This window comes from Furipterus horrens, unplaced genomic scaffold (genome assembly GCF_987537825.1).
Source record: "Furipterus horrens unplaced genomic scaffold, mFurHor1.1.pri manual_scaffold_7, whole genome shotgun sequence".
Lineage (NCBI taxonomy): Eukaryota > Metazoa > Chordata > Mammalia > Chiroptera > Furipteridae > Furipterus > Furipterus horrens.
The window spans coordinates 6,475,717-6,495,917 of record NW_028327177.1 but is presented as its reverse complement, the minus strand read 5'-3'; the positions used below and the strand labels follow the sequence as shown (position 1 = coordinate 6,495,917).

The window sequence follows — 20,201 nt, the reverse complement described above, 5'->3', positions numbered from 1 at the left end:
GCAGTCACACAATTCACGTTGTCAATGCTATTTTTTCTGAGGGGCCAAGGGAATGCAGTACAATGGCCGCAGGCACCACACAAGGATCTGGCCCTCCCGAAGAAAAGGGGGGAGGGGGCTGGTCCCACCTGCCTGGATGGATTCCGGCGACAAGCTGCAGAGCGCTTGCTGCCAACGCTGTGTCTCACCTTTCCTTTTCTATTTGCCTTTTATTGTTTCCCCTTTAAAAATAACTTCCTTTTCCGAAAGGATTCATAACTCATAGGGCAGCTCTGACGAGTGGGCTCCGTCTGCCCCCGAGAAGTCTGGGCTGCTCCCCGCGCAAAGCAGGCTTCAGGGGAGAAAGCCCCAACCTCCGTTCCACGGTCCCCCCTCAGGCGGTCGCCCAGGGGAGGACGGAGCGGCCTAACTTGGACAGTTTGGGCAGTTGTTTAGGAGGGAAGCTCTTTCTTAAAATTCAGAATCTGCTAGGGCGCCTCAACATATTCAGGTCAAATGAACCTGTACTTCCGGCCAGACTCTCACTGTGTGGCTGCTCCGGGCTAGATACTCACACCCCCATCTCCCGGAGAATAATCGTGTGCATGGGCAAGAACACGCCATGGGTCATGGGGCCCGTGGGTCTCAGCTGAATCTCTGCTTTAATGCTGTGCAGCCCTGTGTAAGTCACCAAACCTCTCTGAGCCTCAGTTTTCTTTCAAATAGGAAACTGGCTTTTGTGAGGATTAGCAATAATGTAAACACCTGGCACATACTAGATGTTCAATAATTGATGTCTACAGTTAGACTCTTACAGTTCGATAACGTATGGGTTGTGAAATCTAGAGGTTTTGGCTTTTTGAAGTCATATGAGAAATCAAAATTCTCATTAATAACCCAAGAAATCGCTTGGTCATAAAAATCACAGGGGATCAGCACTTCAGTATGTGCTACAGAATCCAGCTCAGACTCCAGGCAGGGGATACTTTTTCCTTCAGAAGCTCAAGTTTGCAGGCATAAAGTATAAGCAAACCAGCTGTTCGAATAGAGTGGCACACCTGCCTCTCCAGCCGCAGTAGCGGACGGACTCAAGAGAGAAAAAGGACTCACGTGAGATCAGGTCAAAAGACTTCTTGTCCTCGACATTCGGTTTCACCTGGCAGGTGAGAAGGTTCAGCTTCGCGGGCTGCCTGTTCGACTGGAACAGAGAAAACAGATGTGACCTGTAGCGCCCTCCCCTCCCCCGCAGGGTCAGGGCCCTGTGTGACACACATGTGGTTCCAGGCAGTACATTTGATAAAGTCTTACTCAGCCATCAGGATTCTGAAGGTCATTAAAGAAGGAAAAAAAATGTTTGGTGGCCTACTAAATGTCTTCTAACGATGCATAAACAATATCTGGTGATTAATCAGGATGGAACCAGGAAAACCCACCTTTCAATGAGGAGTGGACATAGTCCATGAAAATGCACCTTTCTGGAAACCACACATGTCCAAGCAGAGACAGTTGGCACTCTTAATACTGTGAAATGTAGTGGGCTGTATTTCATTCATTCATTATGTCCCCAGTCACCAATCATCCCAGACCTGACGTCCCATCCCAAGCAGCTTTGAGTTTTGGTTGCAACGTGGAATTTACATAACTTCTCTCAAACATACAAGGACAGCCACCACCTGTGAAGTCTCCCTTAACGAGCCCCCAAATCTGGACAGACAGAAAACTTAGCCAGGATCTCACATCGCTGATTATCAGCAAATCTCTTGGTCCCACACGTAATTTACACAGACCCTGCGCTACGTAGACAGTCATATACAGGCTGTGCCTAAACAAAGCCTTGCCACGTACTCACTCTGGTCAACACTGGCTTTTGAGCCCTGGCTGGTGTGGCTCAGTGGAATGAGCGCTGGCCTGTGAACTGAAAGGCTGCTGGTTCGATTCCCAGCCAGGGCACATGCCTGGGTTGCGGGCCAGGTCCCCAGGTCTGGGCACGCAAGAAGCAACCACACAGGTTGATGTTTCTTTCCCTCTCTTTCTCCCTCCCTTCCCCTCTCTCTAAAAGAGAAAAAGAAAAGAAAAAAAACAAAACAAAAAGAAACTTGTCTTTGACCCGCCTGCCTGTATTTGTCTGAGGCCACGCATTGGCCAACGCTGATGGCAGCATGTCTGCTTCCTGCAGGTGCTGACCAAGGGGTGAAAGTCTGAGTGTCTGGGCTGGGCTGGGTGTGAACAGAAGCCCACTGCAGCCAGACTGGAACTCCTCAGTCGGGCCTGTGTGCTCAACGGACAGCCATGGTTCCCATGGTTCTCAAATTCTCCATGCCAGGGGCATGTCCACCCATGCAGCCCAAGTTTTTAGGGAAAACGGGGGCGGAGGGGGGCTAGGGAGACTTCACAAAACAGTGACCAATCGAAGTCCTGAACAACAGAGATGATGTGTGGTCAAGCCGACTTCAATGACACGCTGCACTTTCCATTCTCAATAATGAGCAGCAAACAATTTCTGTCTGCCTTCCTGTGCTCTCCAGACAGTTGGCAGGGTCCCCCTCTGGGGTTTCAATGAGATTAGCCACAGAAAACAAGCCCCCTGTCCTGCACCTACCTGTTCCAAAGCAAGCTATCTGGGGGGAGGACGTGAGAGACCCAAGGCATTTCATGTTTGTTACCCGTGCCCTTGACTTAGACACGGAGAGCAGAAGCAGAGTCCTGTACAGGAGAGTTTGCCTAAGAAGAAATGTGCTGGTTGCCGGATCCAGAACAGGGTGGCGGGATGGTGTGTTTTTCTTACAAAAGACCTGGAGTCTGGGTTGCCGGAGCCTCAGACTGCGAACCAGCGGCCGTGCCACAAACCCAGGTCCCGTCCACTGTAAGAGGGACTGTCAGCTGCGCAGCTTATCTTTTTGGGTGTTGACCAAGTCCCTGGATTTCCCACATGAATGACAATGGCCTCTGACCACCTGAAAAGGTAGCAATCCCAGCTAACGGACTCTCCGTAGAATGCCATGTTCCAGTTTGGCATCCACAAGTTCCAGAAGGATGTAAGGGGGCTTAGGGAAGATTGAGAGATGATTAAAGGACAGGGAAACAGGACCTTTGAAGGTGGGTTAAAGGCACTACTTAGTCCGGAGAGGAGACGGGGAGGGAGGGAGTTAATAGCCATCTTCGAGCTCACACAGGTTCTTCTGGGGGAAGGCTGGGCAGCTGTTTCCCATCTGCACAGACCAAGAAGAAAGACACGCAAATTGCAGAAGAAGATTTGAGCCGGATAGAAGAAAGAACTTCCCAAGCTTAAGTTGATTACATGTAATAAGAGGTTTCAAGTTTCTTAACCTAAGTAGAGAAACCTCTCTGAAAAACTTAAGACTTTTTTAGACCCCGTTCGCTTTTGAATGCGGCAGAGGCCTAACCAGACGATTTTTTGTTGCGCCAAGTCTACACTGCGCCAGTGTTTCTGCACAACCTTCCCAACAGCTACAGCCAGCACAGTACAAGACAGAAAGGAAATTTTAAAAAAGGGAAAATTTCTCAAGTTGAGCATGAACTCACCCGGGAAAATTAAGCAGCGCCACTCACCTCCGAGCACGGACTACTTCAGAGAGTATTACCAGAAAGCTTCTGAGGATAAAGATTTTATATGTTTAAGTCATTTCATGGCTGATGCACACCTTCGGTGACGATGACGGATGATATGGGTTCCCTGGGAAGTCTGTCAAGCCCACCGGAACGACTTTGCCAGGTCAACATGAACCGCCCTGGATGTGGGCACATATCTTGCCTAACCATAGTGCTTGTTTCTCCCCCAAATGCCAGGGAGACATCGACAAATGACCTACCAACCCGAACGTGGCTTTGAGGAGCCAAAAACAGAGTTTGTGAGTATCCAGCCCGCTGACGTGGGCGGCGCTGAGCCAGGAACAGGAAAAGTGGCGTGGATGCTCCACTCGCGTTCCCGACCAAGGAACCAGAGGTCTCAGGAATCACTGCGGTGATAATGGTAATTCCAGATTTGTGCCACCTTCCAAAATTCCAAAGTCTTTCTCGACATCTAGTACTAATGTATAGGTATATTGATTAAAGAAGGTATATTCTTTCCTGGCGGCTCAGCAGACTCAGAACAAAGTGAGGCTGAATGGCTCGCCCAGGCTACCTCACCGTGGAACAGTTTAGAAAACGCTTTCATATTGTTTAACTGCTGGGAAGGAAAAAGGAAAAGAATAAGGAACGTGCATTTATTGAGCCCTTCCTGTGGATGGAGGAGTCATACCGCACGGAAAGTAAAAACAACCTGTCTGCACCCCGACCTCCAGGCTCCCCCAACTTCAGCTCAGGCCACTTTACCTGCCGCTCCCCCTGCTGGGTCTCCAGGGAGGGGCGCTGGGCTCCCTCCCTCCTGGGCTCACATACTGGGCCTGCCCTGCTCCCTCCCCCCAGGGGGCTCCCAGCCCACAGGTCCTCAGAGGGGCTCCCTGCCCGGCCCCCCGCCCCTCCCGCCCTGTTACAGGGCCTTCCTGGCTCTTACTCCTCCTCATCTGCTTCTTGTCTTTCTTCCCACGATAAACACACATTTCGGTTTTGTGCCCTAAAACCTTCCCAGCGTCCGGCAGGCGCTCAGTAAATATTTATCAAATGGATGAACGCGTTCCAGGTGACTTAACATATACTAACTGTGAGGGAATCATTTTTAGGTTCTTTCGCTAACTCAGATGAGGAGCTGGGGGCACAGAGAGGTTCACTAACGTTGCCACAACCTTCCAGGAACGAGACGGCAGGGCCCGAGCCCAACCAGGTCCGAGGGGACCGAAGCCCAGCACCTGCCCCGTGCCCACCATGCAGAGCAGGCCTGGAGACAGCCGCTCGATGTCCCTGGCACCGGGGAACGTCTCCCCTGAGAAGAGGAAGGGTGAGGAAGAGAGGGCAAAGGTGCCGAAGAGTAACTTCTATTTTAATGTCTTCTCGGGCAACGTGACCCCCTCTCAATCACTTACTTTCCTAACTGATGAAAGGAGGAATTGCAGAAGGCTATTTGAAATCCCTACGCACTTATTCACTTAAGATTGCTATTAAGCCACTACACTCCCTACGCATGTACAAAAGACACGTGGTCCATGCCAGCAAGCAGCCGTGAGGCACAGCCCTAGCCACAGACCTGGGACGTGCCTGGCGCCTGAGCCCGGAAGGGCACTGAGGCCCTGGACAGGCCCCATCGGCAGCCTCAGCCCGCAGCGAGGACTTGGGGAGAGAGACGAACAAGGCGGACGAGCGGGAGGAGGGAGGAGCAGGTGCCGGCACCTGGGAGTGGAAGGGACAAGGGCAGGAGGCGATGCTGATGGGGACGCAGGGAGGGCACTGCACGCGGCCCTGAGGAATTCACATCCTGCCATCGGGAGCCCCAGCAGCTACTGCAGGGAGCCGATCACCACGCGTCCCTCAGACTGGCATTCAGAAGGCGGCTGGCCGAGGGGCCCAGAGAGAGGCTCATGTGCCATCACGAGGGCCTAAATGAAAGCCATGGTCGTGGGGCCGGGGGCCGGGGACTGGGGACTCGAGATACAGCCCAAAAGGGAGACCTGTCATAAATTACTCCAGAAGGAACCTCTACGGAGCACGTGGACCACCCAGTCCAGGCACCGGAGGGGCGCGCAGAGGGTGGGGTGCACGGTCCCCACGGGCCCTGCTGCTGAAGCCATCCAGAGGCTGCAGGTGCTTCCACCCCACATGCAGTGACGACACCTTTCAGAAGGGAAGATTTTGGGGGGCTCTGTTCCCTCACACTCTGAGGCCTGCACTTTTACAGTCGTAGTTTTCATTAAAATAAAGCATATTTACTGAAGAGACAGAGGGAGACCGAGTGCACAAGAGAAACTGAACATTACTTGTCAATCCCACTTTTAGACCCAGAGACAGCCCCTTGATTTTAACAAATGTGTGAAAAAAACCAAAGTCTCTTAAAACATATCTGTAAAAAGAAACAACAACAAAAAAACCAACAAAAACATGGGCTGGTTCCCCTTGTATGTACTGTTTGGCAAATCGCTTTTTTTTTCCAATTAACAACGTATACAGATGTTTCCATTTTACACACGCGCGCGTGTGTGCACACACACACACGCATGCACACACATGGCAGACCTAGTCTCAAGCCTTTGGTCTTTGGAAATGCTTCCAGCAGGGAAGCGCTGGACACGTTCCATGAACAGAAGTGATGAAGATATTATCCCTCCAACTTGACGTCCTGCCACCCCCAGCAGAAAACGCTGTTCGGCTTGGGAAGCCGTCCGAGATGCAAGGAGACGCGCATGTGGCAACAGGATGCGTCAGCTGTGATGAATGCCTCTGCGTCTCCTGAGAGAAAACAAAGCCCACACATTTGTCCTGCGACAGCTCGGCGCGCCCCGCTGCGGCGTGTTTTCGCTGCGGGTGTGAAGCTGTTAGCGCCAGCAAGGTCCTGTTCGCAGAAAACAGCTGCTCCTGGAATGGGTCCCCAGAAAAGCAATGAGTTCCCCCCACCCTCCTGCTGAGTCGCTCAGTTTCACCCACAAGAAGTGAACATCCTTAATTATTTGGGAAGTAAGCAGGACCCCGCCGGGCTGTGCTTGCTTTGTGGAAACAAGTCAAAATAAAATAATACAGCTCTTCACTTCCTCTGCTCGTGCTTAGTAATGGAGCCGCACGGATTACGGTCACTCCCTTTCCCTGAACAAATATGTATTTCGACGCCTGCTACGCCCGCAAGGGACATGCATGTCTGGCAAGCAATCAATAACCGCAATAACCTGCTACAAGAAGTGAGGTGCGTGCTGAAGAGCTGCCGCTGCACAGAGAACTTAGCTCCAAAACGTTAGGACGTTACCGCAAGCACCGGCTTGTAGCGAGCATACCGGTGTATCTCGGGCAGCTCCGTACTTTACATGAAATTTTTTTACTTAATCCTTGTAAGAACCCTGTGAGCTAGGTGCTGTTCCTGTACGCACTTGTCAGCTGAGGAAACCGAAGGGCAGGAAGGCGAAAGCAAACTGACTTCCGTTTTACAGAAAGTCAAACGCAATGCTGAGATTTGAACCAGTTTCTTCCCAGAGCTTCTCCCATGTTTTAATGCTATTTCCCTGAAAGGGTAAGCTGTTGGGACATTTGCAGAGTAAGTAAAAAAACCCTTTTTCCTTCCCTTTCTGATTCTTCCCGCCCTTGAGTGGCCAGTTCCCTTATTTTCCTTGCGATCAGTTAATACTTCTGCTGAGAAATTCCACCTGTTCTTGACACGTTCCAAGTTCCAAAGCCGTTACCTCGTGGCCACAAAGAGAGCTCTGGGGCTGATGAGCGCCTATCACAGTAACTCCCCCGAGGGGGAAAGACTCCGAATCCCCCAGAACCTCCCATTTTAGTCACAGGAATGAGAGCCAGTGGGCGCCTGTCAGTTTACTCTTGAGGATCAACATGAAACAAAGCTGCAATATAAAAAGAAAAGGAGCACACGGGGCTCCTGACGGGGCGTGGGGGCGATGCTGTTACTGCGGCTGAGCAATGGGCCGGCTGTTCCTCCATTCGGCCATGTCTACGAATGTGTACTGAGCGCCTCCCACGCGTTGGTACACAGTCTGGGCCCTACAGGGAGACCTTCTAAGCTGACGTTTCCTATTTAACTGTACTAACCACTTTATTCCGTGTCTCGTTATCCGACCAGAACTTATAAACAGAACACTGTCCTAGAATAACTGTTAAGAAATGCGTTCATTGGATGATAAAACATCTGAGCTACAGACTAGGTTTTCTAAAAAATGTCGTCTCATGACATTTTATCAACAAAACGGGCAGTGAGTCGAGGCAATAATTCAGCACAGGTTTCTACGACCCTAACGTACGAGCGGCAATTAAACGCGGGCAGCATCACCGGCCTGATGAGCGCACGGCACTCGTACGAGGCGCGGTTCGGAGCGTCTTACACACATTCACGTGTGAGAGCCTCACAGCCACCCTACCAGGAAGTGCCCCTCCTACTACCGCCACGTGACAGACGAGGACGCCCGAGCACAAGAAGGTTAAGTAACCTTTTAAGCAATCCATAACTTTCCTATACTGGGGGAGGGTGGGGCAGGGAGCACGTGAAAACAGACTGGTGTCGGACGGCAGGCCCTTTGTTCTACACCTCCCAGTGTGTAAAATCAGAATTTTCTTAGCCTGTAACTAAGTGGGCACACTTTCTGAACCTGGGAGCTCTAGATCAACGAGGTTTTCGCTCACATTTCTGCTACAAGGGCAGAGCCACATGGGAAGCCACAGAATGACCCGTACTGTGCCCGGCCCCCAAGGCCAAGTGTGCCCCCCTCAGCCCTCCCCAGGGCTTTCATCTCTCACCTCCTTACATTTTCATGCTCCCTCCTTCAACTAGGGCAAGTTCCCCGCAGGAGTTCCCGCTACTCTCTGCTCTGCATGGAGGCAGGAGAGATTATGCGGCAGTTCCTGAAACCCCAGGCAGCATCTGCACCGTGGCACCCCGGGGGTTCCAGAGAACTTGCCAGAAGGAGAAATCAAGGGGGCGAAGCTGGCTGGGCTCTGAGGCAGAACCGAGAGCCTGGCACAAACACCTGGCTCCACGCATTCACAGCTTGGGAACGGAGGTGTGCCTGGAGCAGCGCGCTGTTCTGTTACTCTACAGAGGTGATGCACCCCCACTATAGGGTACGTGGTAGAATGGAGAAAAACACTTAACTTTGGACGCAACCGGAGCTGGGTTGAGTCTAGGCCCCATCGCCCACTACCAGCGCCACGAACGGGCACCTTAGCCCCCACGAGCGCCAAGCCTTCTCATCACAAAGGACGACGATGCCGCTGCACTAATGAACTAAGGTCACCGAGACCCGTGCCTGGCCCCCCTACGTCCTGTGGAGGCAGCGCCGCTGGAACTCAGCCTCGGGGGTTTGAATCTGGCCCTGGCCCCTGGTGGTGGTGTGCCTTTCAGTTCTTCCTGTGAAAACGGAGGGTACAGCAACTGCCTCGCGGGGATGCTACAAGAGCAGGAAAACACGTGCAGAGCACCTCGCAGGCAGCGCGTGCTCAGTAAGGGTCAGCGCTGCTGTTTCTATGGTTACCAATCATTTCCCACGTGCTTCCTCTGATGGTGTCCACCCAGCTGATACCTATATTCTACCGCTATTACCTTCCCGCTGGATTAACGCAGTATTCCTTGTCACATGGCACCGCCTCCGGGAGGGTGACCCGCTAAGTCACGCGGGCCAGGAAGAACACCAGGTCCTGTCTGACAGGAGGGTCACGCGGGCCTCGGACAGTGTGCGGGGCGATGGGCAGCAGAGAGAGCCCGGGCCCCTGGAAAGACACAGATGCCACAGGAGTGCCGGGCAGACAGGAGGACCCGGAAGAGGGCTCTGTCTTACCCTCCAGCTTTGAGGCGGACACAGCGTCTGCCAGAGCTTTCTTAGGACTGGTCCTTGGCGATGAAAACACTGTCTGCTGCTCTTGGAATATACTAGATGGTCCACAGACGGGAGCTGCGATCGACGTTATCGTAATAGCAAATGCAGATATTCTCATTGAATCTGGTTCCCAGTGATGCATTACTTCGAGCAGTAAATTTAAAAAGTTACGCCTTGGAACAGATCCAGGGAGAACAGCGAGTCTGCAGGTGAGATCCTCCAGGACGGCTGCAGACCTTGCAGGTGCACACAGAGGGGCTTCCTGCTGGAAGGGTGAGCTGGGGAGAAGCATGGCGTCTGGGGCAGGTCACGTGGGCGGTCAAGCCAGCCCACCAGGCCTCCTAGTTTGTCCGGACCACACTCAGCCCTCTCCTGAGCTTCTGTGATCATAACTTGCTTCAAGCAGGAGAACTCTCAGGTGTTAAGGGGTCCGAAACAAAGGCCCCACATTTTCTGACAACAAAGCGCCTTTGATCGACTTTTCCAAAGATCACCGAGTTCCACATGTTTTCCCAGGAAACTGCTGGTGTTAATTTTCCAATTCTAGGGGATCCGTGGTGTTTGCAAAGTCAGGAAAAGCCAGCTACCACTAGCCAGAGATCTTTCCTCTGGGCAGGAATGTGACGACAAGCGGTGTCACCGGCAGCAAAGAAGTGTGGCCTGAAGCCAACCAAGAGGAAGAGAGAGAAACAGACGTCACCGGGAGGGAGTCAGCAGTTAGGTGGGGGCACCCATCTTCCCGAGTTGCTGAAGGTGGACCCCCAATTTCCGATGTTCGTAGCAGGTGAACTGCCTGTCCCTTGATTTCAGTATTGCCAGTGACAGCCAGCGAGGAACACGACAGCGGTAACCGCTATGAACGGGGCGCCCACACCCAGGGGGTGAGCTCACCTCACCCTTATCACCCCCTTTCCATGGCTATGCAGAGAATGGCAAAGTGCGGATGCAGACTCAGGTGACAGGCGCCGCGGGCCCTTCCCACAGCCACGGAACAGCGCGGCTGATGTCCTGTCTGCTGTTGATTAGCCTCAAGAACGCAGGGGAGCAGCTGGCCTGGCCACAGCACTGTGGTCGGCGGGAAAGAAAAGGGGAGTATGAAAGAGAACTTTTCTTTTAGAACAAATTGGCCAAGTCATGTAACTACTAGCCAGCGGCGTCACTGCTTCTCGTCAGCTCTGACCTCCCAAAGCACTGTGCTGCCTTCCAGCAGGTTCTTAACAGAGGCAGGTCCATGGAACACGGTAAGGACACGTGTACCTTGGCAAGACGCTTACTGAGGACGGTCGTAGCCAGACGAATCCAAGGGACGGCAAGGGAGGAGAGTCAGGGCGCACGCAGCGAACTCTGACGGCAGCCCCCATCTGTACGAAGCCAGAGGGTCAGGAACTTTCCCTTCAGTGTGGCCTGCCGCCGCCGCCGGGGGGTACAGAAGCCGCACATTTCTGCTCGCACGCCATAGAGACCCAGTTGGGGCCCCACCGCTCAGTGCCACTCAGCTAACGGCATCAGACAGTGGCAGGCACGTGTCCGGTTCAGGGGAGCTGTCGGGACACCAGGCACAACCACACCCCACAGAGCGGCAGCCGAGACCTCTCTCCCGACATCGTTTACCCGACGAGCACCGGCCGGTCCCCCTGTGGCAGGCTCTGAGGTCTGCAGATCGCCTGGGTGCCTCCTGAACTCTCCCAGTGACAGGTCAGCCGTGTAGCTCCCCAAGGACCTCTGACCCAGGGGAGGCCACCCTGAGCTTTTCACCACGAAAGGCAGGGCTGCCTGTCCTGTCCTCATCAATGACTCCCCTCTTGGCAGTCATACTGATCATGCTTCAAGCCATTAGGCACGTGCCTCCCCCCAACACTGACTTCTGGGCCCTTCTGGTTCCTGGTGAACTCTGAACTAGGATGGCCCAACCTGGGACCCCAGGCTTGGGGGGAACTGGGGTTGTGGGTAAGGGGGAGTTAATGTCTTGGGGTGCATGGGAGCGTCTAAGAAGAGAGTCCTGGCCTGTCCCAGGCTCCCAGCTGTGCCATTGGCTAGCTGGGTAACCCCGGGAAGTGAACTGCTCTGAGCCCCAGGCCCCGCATCTGAAACACGGGGCGTGTCCGGTTCGCTAAGATGACGGGGTTCTGCGGGATGGGAGGCTGGACGGAAGGGGCACACGGACTCATGTCACACTGACCGAAGCCAGCTATTAGCCGAGTGACGGTGCTTCCTGTGCCTTAGTTTCTTCATCTGTAAAATGAAGGTTTCGGAGGATTCAGTGAAATAAATTTTATGTGTTTCACACGAGGAAGCGCTTCATAAGTGGTACTTTCCTCCTCAACAGAGGACAATCTAGACACGACTATGAATAATGAGAAACGGCCACCGTAATGAGCGCCCACGGCTCACTTCTACTACCCTGTTGGCCGTGAGCTGCCGCTCGCCGCTGGAGGACACCGCCCGGCACGGGCTGCTGAGCCCGGCCCGCGAGCCTCTTCTCCACACGGGCCTGCTGGTCAACCCGCGCGTACCTTCGTGAAGACTCGGCGTGCTTTGCCACTTCCATTCCCGCTTGGTACATTTTCCATTACAGCTTTTAATAATAAAAAATAATTTCTTGCTAGTTTCAAAGGGCAAAATTGTGATTCCTGGTTTTACTGCGCATGTCTTTGACTACAAAGCAAGACTGAACCTTTTCTGACACGTACATGGATTTTGTCAAGACGGGACTTTTAGCTGGAAATGAGTGATACAAAACAAAAAGTAAAATTTCTAGACAGATGACAGACATCAACTACCGGTATGTAATGTGTGTGTATTTACACTAATAATCTGAAGGTAAACAGAACATTAGTGTTAATAGCTTAGCTATTTTCTAGTTTCTATTAAAAAGGGTAGTGATAACTGAGGCAATTTTATTATTCACTGTTTTATTTATATACCCTTTAACATACATGATGGGCTTTCTGAGTAATTTAAGTAAATAGTAACATTAAAAAAAGACATATTTACATGCATTGTTTCACTTCCTACATTACTTTTTTCATGCCAAGAACATGCCATCTTTATAATTCAGAAAACCAGGTTTTCACAACCACCAATACTATTTCCCCAAAGAGATTATTAAATGAAAGCACACCTGACTTGGTTTGAGAGAACAAAAGATAAAAGTTCTGGTGGAGCAAGAGAACGAAGCAGGACAGACACCACAGGACCAGGAAAGACCAATTTCTTTTGCAAAGGAACACCTGAAAGTATTGGACCGACTCTACATGCAAACACACGTGGGGAGCACTCCGGTGCCGGTTGCAGCCATGTTGGCTAGCTGCCAGTCCATGTGGCCGCGGGGGGGGGGGGGGGGGGGGGCAGGGCGGGGCGGGGCGCGGCGCGTGGGTGCAGGCGTACTTACTGTGGCGTGCGAGATGGTCAGCATCCCACTCTTGACGGCACACTTCCTCCTCTGCCACACCTTGCGGATCCTGCGGAGCAAGTCGAACATAGGCGGGCTCAGTGTTGGGCCGGTTGTGGGGTGCGCAATCACGCACGCCTGCACATCACCAGTACAGAACACAACCACCCCAAGCCCCACAACCCCGCCTGCGGGTGGACGGTAGTTCAGGAGAAGGCAGGTACGGGGACGCTCGCTGCAGCACGGGTTTGACAGGGAAAGCGGGACAGCAGGAACAGTGGGCATCTGACAGCCGAAGGAACACGCGCATGACTGTTCCACGGTTCCATTCATGCTACATGTACTCCGCCGGAGTTGAAAAGAAGGAAGTATATACGAGTAGACAGACCTACTGTACGGAGTTCTAAAGCGTATTGTTGATTGGAAAAAGCTAGTTGTTTTAAGATAATTAAGTATTGTTGATAAAAAGAATTCAGACATATCCAATAGCACTCTAAAGTTTCTGCGGGTAAACACACATGTGTACACATGTACAGACGAGGCCCTGAGAGAAGCACACCATGCCGACAAGACCCCGCTCTGGGCAGGAGCCTCAGACGTGGATTAGGGGTGGTGCCGAGAAAGCTTTACACCGTATCTGCGACTCTTACACTTCGAGAATTCTGAGTTGATGATGCAGACAAGATGGAAATGAAGAGTGGAAAGGGTGACACATGAGAGATCCAAAAAGCCGAAGAGCCCTAATTTCCGCTCGGAAGAGCTCCAGGTACAGGGGAGGGACCACGTGTAGCAGACGGGCCCAGGGGCGGCAGGTCAATAGAAATGGCTGGGGAACAGCATCCTCCAGGCTAGGAGGCTGCACAGGCCTTCTGTTGCCATGGAAACAAACACCATTAGAGGAGACCATTGTAGCTTCCTCCCAGGCATTAAAAACAGCATCACCTTGTGGTTCCTTTTCCTTCTTAAGTTAGTCCTGTAACAAACCTGCCACGACATGAACTGAAATCGAACTCTAAACACAGATAATACAGACTTCTTGAACATAGAACTGTTAGAAGCCTCGTTTGCTCCAAAGCCTTCACAGAGGGCAACAACACTCTGACCTGAAGTATCACACGTAAATTGAACACACTGCTCACAAGGCTGGTCCCTTCCCCCCTGGATCTCTGTTCAGATCGTTCCTTCCCTCCTCCAGCTCTCTGCTCCAACATCACCTTGCTGACGTCTTCCCCGGCCGCTCTCTGTGACAGCAAGAACCGCCCCTGCCCCGTATGCCTGGCTTGCTTTATCTTCCTGGACAGTGCCTTCTACCACAGTCTCCCTCCATGCGTCTCCCACCCACTCCCTCTTCACTGCCTGCCTCCCCGAGAATGGAAGCTCTGACAGGGCGAGGACTTCCTTGTGGTCCACAGGTCACTCTGGTGCCTGCGACAGTGCCTGACGGGGAGCGGGACGCCCGGAAGGGGTTTGCTGAATGCAAAGTACAATGATGAGCAGAGCAGACAGCGATCCCAGAAATGTATAGGAGAAACAGCTGCATGTTTAACAAACACACAAAAACAGAACAACTACAGCAACAACAAAAATGGATGCCGCTTAGATCAAGTCAAGGAGCACATATCCACAAGCCATCGGGAAACAAAGCTTCTTTACAGAAAGGACAATTATTCAAGTGAATAATCGAGTGAGTCAGTGAATTCTACTCATGCACTTATTGTGAAGCAGGACCACTGGTTCAAGCAACGGGAAGGGGGCCAGGGGGCAGGCCGAGAGGTGTGAACGACACGGGACGACACCGGAGAGGAAGGCAGGGGCGGCAGCCTCCATGCGATGGGAAGCTGCAGAGCGTTCCGCGGCCGGAGTGACCTGCTGTGCTTTACGTTTTTCAGAGGCTACTCTTGAGTGCTGTGTAGAGACGAACTAGAGAAGGGGACAGGTGAGTGAGTGATGGACCCAGAGAGGCCAGGTAGGAGGCTACTAAGGTAGCCCAGGACAGACACAGGTGGCTTAGCTCAGAGCAGGACAGCAGAGATGGCAAGAAATGTATTATTTCTTGTTAGAGATGGCAGGGGCTGCTGTTAAGTTGGCTGTGATGTGAGAGAGAAGAGAGGAGTCAAGGTTGAATCCCAAGGTTAGGGTCCGGGGGGCCAGGTGGGCTTCCTAGGCAGAGGAAACGGCAATGAATAAAAGCAGAGGCGGGTGAGCAAGGACTCAGTAAAGCCACCCGCTTGCTTCATGGTCTGCCTGGTTCCTGCCTTCCTAACATTGAAGTCACAAGTCACAGGTGCCATGGAGGGACATGAGGCCGGGCCTGGACGTACCCGTCACTTTTCTTCAGCAGGTACCCCTTCTTCTCGCTGCCGTATTCCTTGTTGCCCTGGAGCTGATGCATGCTGTATCCCGCCTGGCGGCTCTGAGAATCCTAGGACAGACGAAGCACAGATTAGACACATGCTGTAGACGCTGCTCACATTCCTGACTGTTCTGCCACTGAGCTGGGGCCCATCAGTCTGGGGCTAAGAATTACGGGACTTGAAGAGCGATCTGGTCCCTGCCTTTACTTCAGAGGAGTGCGCTGGGCAGGTAAACACTTGCCAGAGTGGCAAGCAAGTTCAAGGCAGAGCTGGGGCTTGGGGTCCAGGGCTCCTATGTCTAGTTCAGAACCCAGCTCTACTTCAAACACGGCAGGGGAGACTATTCTACTTCTAAACCCGTCCGCACTGGCAAGCACAGGGAGGGCTGCCAAGCAAAGCTCATGCAGCCGGAAAATAAGTGCTCACCACTGAGGTATCACCTTTGACCTTCACATGCGCTGCTGAGACCCCCACAATAAAAAGTGCACCTTCCGAGTGAGGTAGTAAGAACCGCTGTAAAATTCGTGTTCTGTAACTCACTAAGTGCTCCGCAGAATGTACCTATAACCGTGCTTGGAATTCAAAAGGGTGATTCTATTGCAGTGACAAGTGTAAGGAAGAGGGTGACAAGGATCAGCAGCACCACACAGAGGCCGACGAGCCTCTCTGAGCGTGAGCACCGAAGCCCCCACTGTCTGTGAAGACTGCCCGACCCGACAACATTCGCTCCTGTGGAAACGCAGGAGGTAACCGAATCGCGTGGAACGGTGCAGTGAGGACGTGGGGCATAGACACAGAAAGAGGACAACACATTCTCAGAAAAAGTAATGACTTACTCTCCTAGACTTCGATCAGGAAGGGCAAAAGCAACAGAGAAAAAGAGGCAGAACATTTGAAAATATAGTTAATTTCATTGACAGTCTTATTGCTCATTATTGAAGCACTTTTTATAACACAGAGAAAACAGCATCGTAAAGCGAGTACTAGAACACACGTCTTTAGAACCATGATCAACTTTGGCAAAATAAAATAGCTGATATTAATTAAGTTTTATTTCAGGTCATTTGAGTGAGAACAGAAGAAAAGGCTAAAAGGAGGAGCATGCGTACACATTTCACCCCGACACTATGGTGGACAAACCCCCAAGTGCGTGCACAGGGAATCAACCCCTCAGTGGGATCCACAGTGAATGACCTAGAAAATCTAAAGGAAGCCACACATGTCAGGAGCTGATGCACCTTTCCAGGCTGCTGAGTCTATGCTCAACAGGTCACAGGCTCCAGTCATGCTCTTATCCTGAGTCATTTCTCTGCCTCTAACCGGCCACATGCCCTCCAGCTGAGACACACCCAGGCCCGGGGCCTTGAACGCTGCACTAACTGGCTTGTGCTTCCTCCCTGGTAGGTGCTCCCTTGCTCTGGGGGGAGTGTGACTGAGCAACAGGTGGGCGGAGAGCGGCCGTCCTCCACCAGTGTCCCTAGGGACAGTCCTGGTAACAACAGCAGGGGCACACGTGGCTTTTCTGAAGGAGGCAGCCATGTGTCCATGAAACTGACAAAGAACAATGAGGACAGAGAGTTGGGTGGGGCTGGAGAGAGCTGAGGGGCGGGACCAAACACCAGGCCAGACGCTGAAGTCCGCGGAGTTGTCTGCCTGAACCACAGGAAACCGCGTCAATATTGCTCAGCTACGGGCTTAGACTCGGGGACCTTCGCCACAGCTCTCCCCCCAAAACATTCAAGACAAAATCTAAATGCTCCTTAGATATCAATGTTCATTAAAAGAAGGCCTGTCTTTGTCAGAACCCTTTTCATTGAATTGAACTTCTCTTCAACGGCCTGGGTCATTACTGGTCCGTGGGATGCTTTAAAATTATGCCTCTCTAACCTTGGTGCACTTGCTGGCCTTTAAAATGAATCCTGTGTTTTGAAAGTGAAAGTACCTATATATTTAACAATAATTCAGATGCTGATAACTTAGGAAAGCTATTACAACCTGTCAATGTACCAGTAAGACATCCTTTACATATATTTATTACGAGCCTAAATAATCTCTAAATTCTAAATACCAAACAGATCATTGAACGGGCCTTGCTTTACATCGGACAACGATGCTTTTAAAAAAGGTAAAGAAAGTGGCTGAACTCCAGGCCGTGACCTCAGAAGACTATTCCATTAAACTGAGGAGGGAGGAAGGAATGTATTTCAGAAGTTGAGCATCAACGATCCTAAATTAATGAATGTTATGGTATAAGAAAGTCATACGAATTGCTGTTTCTGCACTTTAAGAAAAACGGTCATTGAGCTCACTTAGCAGGGCACTCCAGATAAACGAAAAGGTTTTTGTTTCTGAGAAGGTAAATTTTAGAGAACTGTTAATGCTAAAATAATTAAAAACAAAACAAAACTGAGGGAATGAAATAGGTTCTGAATCCTTTGCCAAGTAATAAAAAACATGTATCCAGGAAAGAGAAATGCAAATGGGAACATCTTTCAGGGAAAATAACACAAAACTAAACTTAAACAATGAATTTAAAACCTTGGGAAATTCCATGATGTGAGCCAAGAATTATTATAAACTGTAGAATGAAACTATGGTATTATTTTTTAGTTCAATTTCCTATTCTCTATTAGCAGCACAGATTACCTGACTTTCTTATTAGAAAACCTTATAATGCATTATTAAGGAGAAAAATCTCAAACCTTTTAAAATGGCAAGAGATTACACACTCACTGATTTAATGGGGTTATAAATGCTTCTGGCACCCAATCTAAAGCTAAACCTCTATTAGAGAAGCTTCGAATCTCTAATGTAAGGTGTGAATGGCGCGAGCAAAGGCATCCTTCTGTGTCAATTTACTAAATATTTACTGGGTAGCTTCTGTGTGCCCAGCACCGTGCCAGATGCCACGAAGGCAGAGGTGAGCAAAACGCAGAATCTCTCCAAGAAACTGCAGATCAAACGGGCTGCTGACAGAAACTCAGACGTAAAGCTGGTGTCTTTGGAATGATTTATGGACACAATCTTAAAAATAAAATATTTTCAAACCAAAGAACAGTTATGTAGCAAAAAGTTTCGGGAAGGTTAGGCTATTATAAGAGCTTAAGATAATTAATTTCATAGAATATCTGTCACAAATAAATAGCTTTATTCTCGTGAGGAAAAAAAAAAAAAATCAGTCTACCAAAAATCTGGGCGTCCAATTTACAGCTCAAATTCTTGACACTTTCTTTAAGGCAGTCAAGTCAGAGCCTGGTTGGTGGGGGTGAGTGAGGCTGTTTTATGACAGCGTGGGTTCCTTACTTTCCCGGGTCATTCTGACAAGACTTTATACTCTTCTGGAGTTCTAGCACTACGGCGAGACATCTCTGGCCAAGAATCCCCTGTTATATTTAATGGAAGTCATTAAAAACCATTACGTTCTCAACATATATTGCAAGGAGAGATGATAAACAGCACGAGAATGGACTAGGCAAGCTGGGGAAGAGCAATTAGACTTGTAAAAGACTCTGGACATGGTGCTAATGAAAACTCATCATTTACTAATTTGGCATGAAGTTAAAATCAATCAAGCCATGTGCACTTCTGCATGTACATACTCCTTTGTCTTACATGTAACTTTCTTTTAGCTAGCATGAGCAGAATACGTCGGTCTCTGTGCAAAACAAAGGGACTATATTAGTTTCTTTTTTCCCAAGAAAACTTCCATATACAGGAAGGAAGTAATCCTGTGTGACCGAACAAAGGTAGGAAGTGGTTAAGTACATACCAGTCAGTACGAAACCTTGCGAACTTCTCCCCAGACACAGATCTACCTCTTCTCCCCACAATTTGGATCTTTCTATTGCTCTTACGCTGAGCTATCATTCAAGGACCCCACTTCCAGGACTGGCATGCCAGTGAGAAGCACCCTCAAACAGACCCCCGAGGCCGATGCAGATGCCAGCCCAGGCTCCTTGGCACATGCACCAACCTGGCCACTGACATCTCTGTCCACAGGTTGGAGGCCCAGGGTTCAAGGCCTATAGACCTCTCTCACTTCACAAAAGCCAACATGTATGCAGAACTGGAAGCAGCGGAAGAGAAGGCTACAGTCACCCAGTAAAGAACCTTCAGGGTTGCTGTAAAGGATCAGTGTCCCCGGGGCAGCCTCCCACACGTGAGGGGCTGTGCTTTGTTTTGTTCGGTGCGCCTGGTTTTATGTGGACTCATGAACCCCTTTCAAAAAAAACGTCAGAAATTTATAAATAGTTCGCCATGGTGAGATAATATCATGAGGAATTAAAAATGTAAAAAATGTAAACATGGGATTCAGATATTACACTTTAATTCAATGCATAATAATTTCATGGACTAAACAGGCATTATTTCACCTCTCCCTTGTAACAAATGGTGCTCGCCATTTAATTCACCCCGAGCCCGAAGTCCATGCCCTCCGGAGCGCATCCAAGGCGCACGCTGAGTTTTATCCCTGATCAGGCCGGAGCTTTTGCCCCTGAAGCTGCGTCTCACACCCCCACCCGCCTCACCCAAACTGTCACCGGCTGAACATGCCAGGCAGCCTTGCACTTGAGCCTTTTTGGTCTCCTCGCCCGAGAGTCTCTTACGCACCCGCGCCACTTTCAGTACGGCTGCTCATTCACGTGGCCGGCCCTCTCTCCCTTCTGCCAGGGGCGGGCACGTGGGAGGCACTAGTTCAGTGTCTGACCAACAAGTGAGTGAGTGAGATGCATAATGAAGGATCAGTCATCTACCAGCTGCCACGCTGCGCGGATTCCCACTCAATATCCAAGGACTGTGTCACCCTCATTTTCCTAACCAGGGTGGGGGAGTGGGAGGTAGGGGAGCAAAACTACTATAGGATTCTGCTTCAGACTATCTCTCTATTTCCCTGGCAAAATGAGACAGGCCCCCGACGTCGGCTGCCCGAAGAGGGACAAACTAGAGAGGACAGGTGTGTGCCCGTCACTGCCACTCTTTAAACGGGTTGAGAATACACACCCCTGAAATGCACATCAGCAGCACTAGGATAAAAAGCCTAGTCATGGAGCTGCA

The 20,201-nt window shown here is 50.9% G+C and overlaps 1 protein-coding gene across 1 annotated transcript in view; it reads right to left on the bottom strand.

Annotated features, from left to right (window-relative positions):
* ASAP1 (ArfGAP with SH3 domain, ankyrin repeat and PH domain 1) overlaps positions 1-20,201 on the bottom strand; it is a 267,652-nt gene that overhangs the window by 34,818 nt on the left and 212,633 nt on the right. Inside the window, exons 12-14 of the mRNA XM_090283355.1 lie at positions 15,114-15,214; positions 12,793-12,862; positions 1,090-1,177 (exon numbers count right to left, since the gene is read on the bottom strand). Coding sequence (XP_090139481.1) covers positions 1,090-1,177; positions 12,793-12,862; positions 15,114-15,214 — 259 coding nt within the window. The remainder of the gene's footprint in view (positions 1-1,089; positions 1,178-12,792; positions 12,863-15,113; positions 15,215-20,201) is intronic.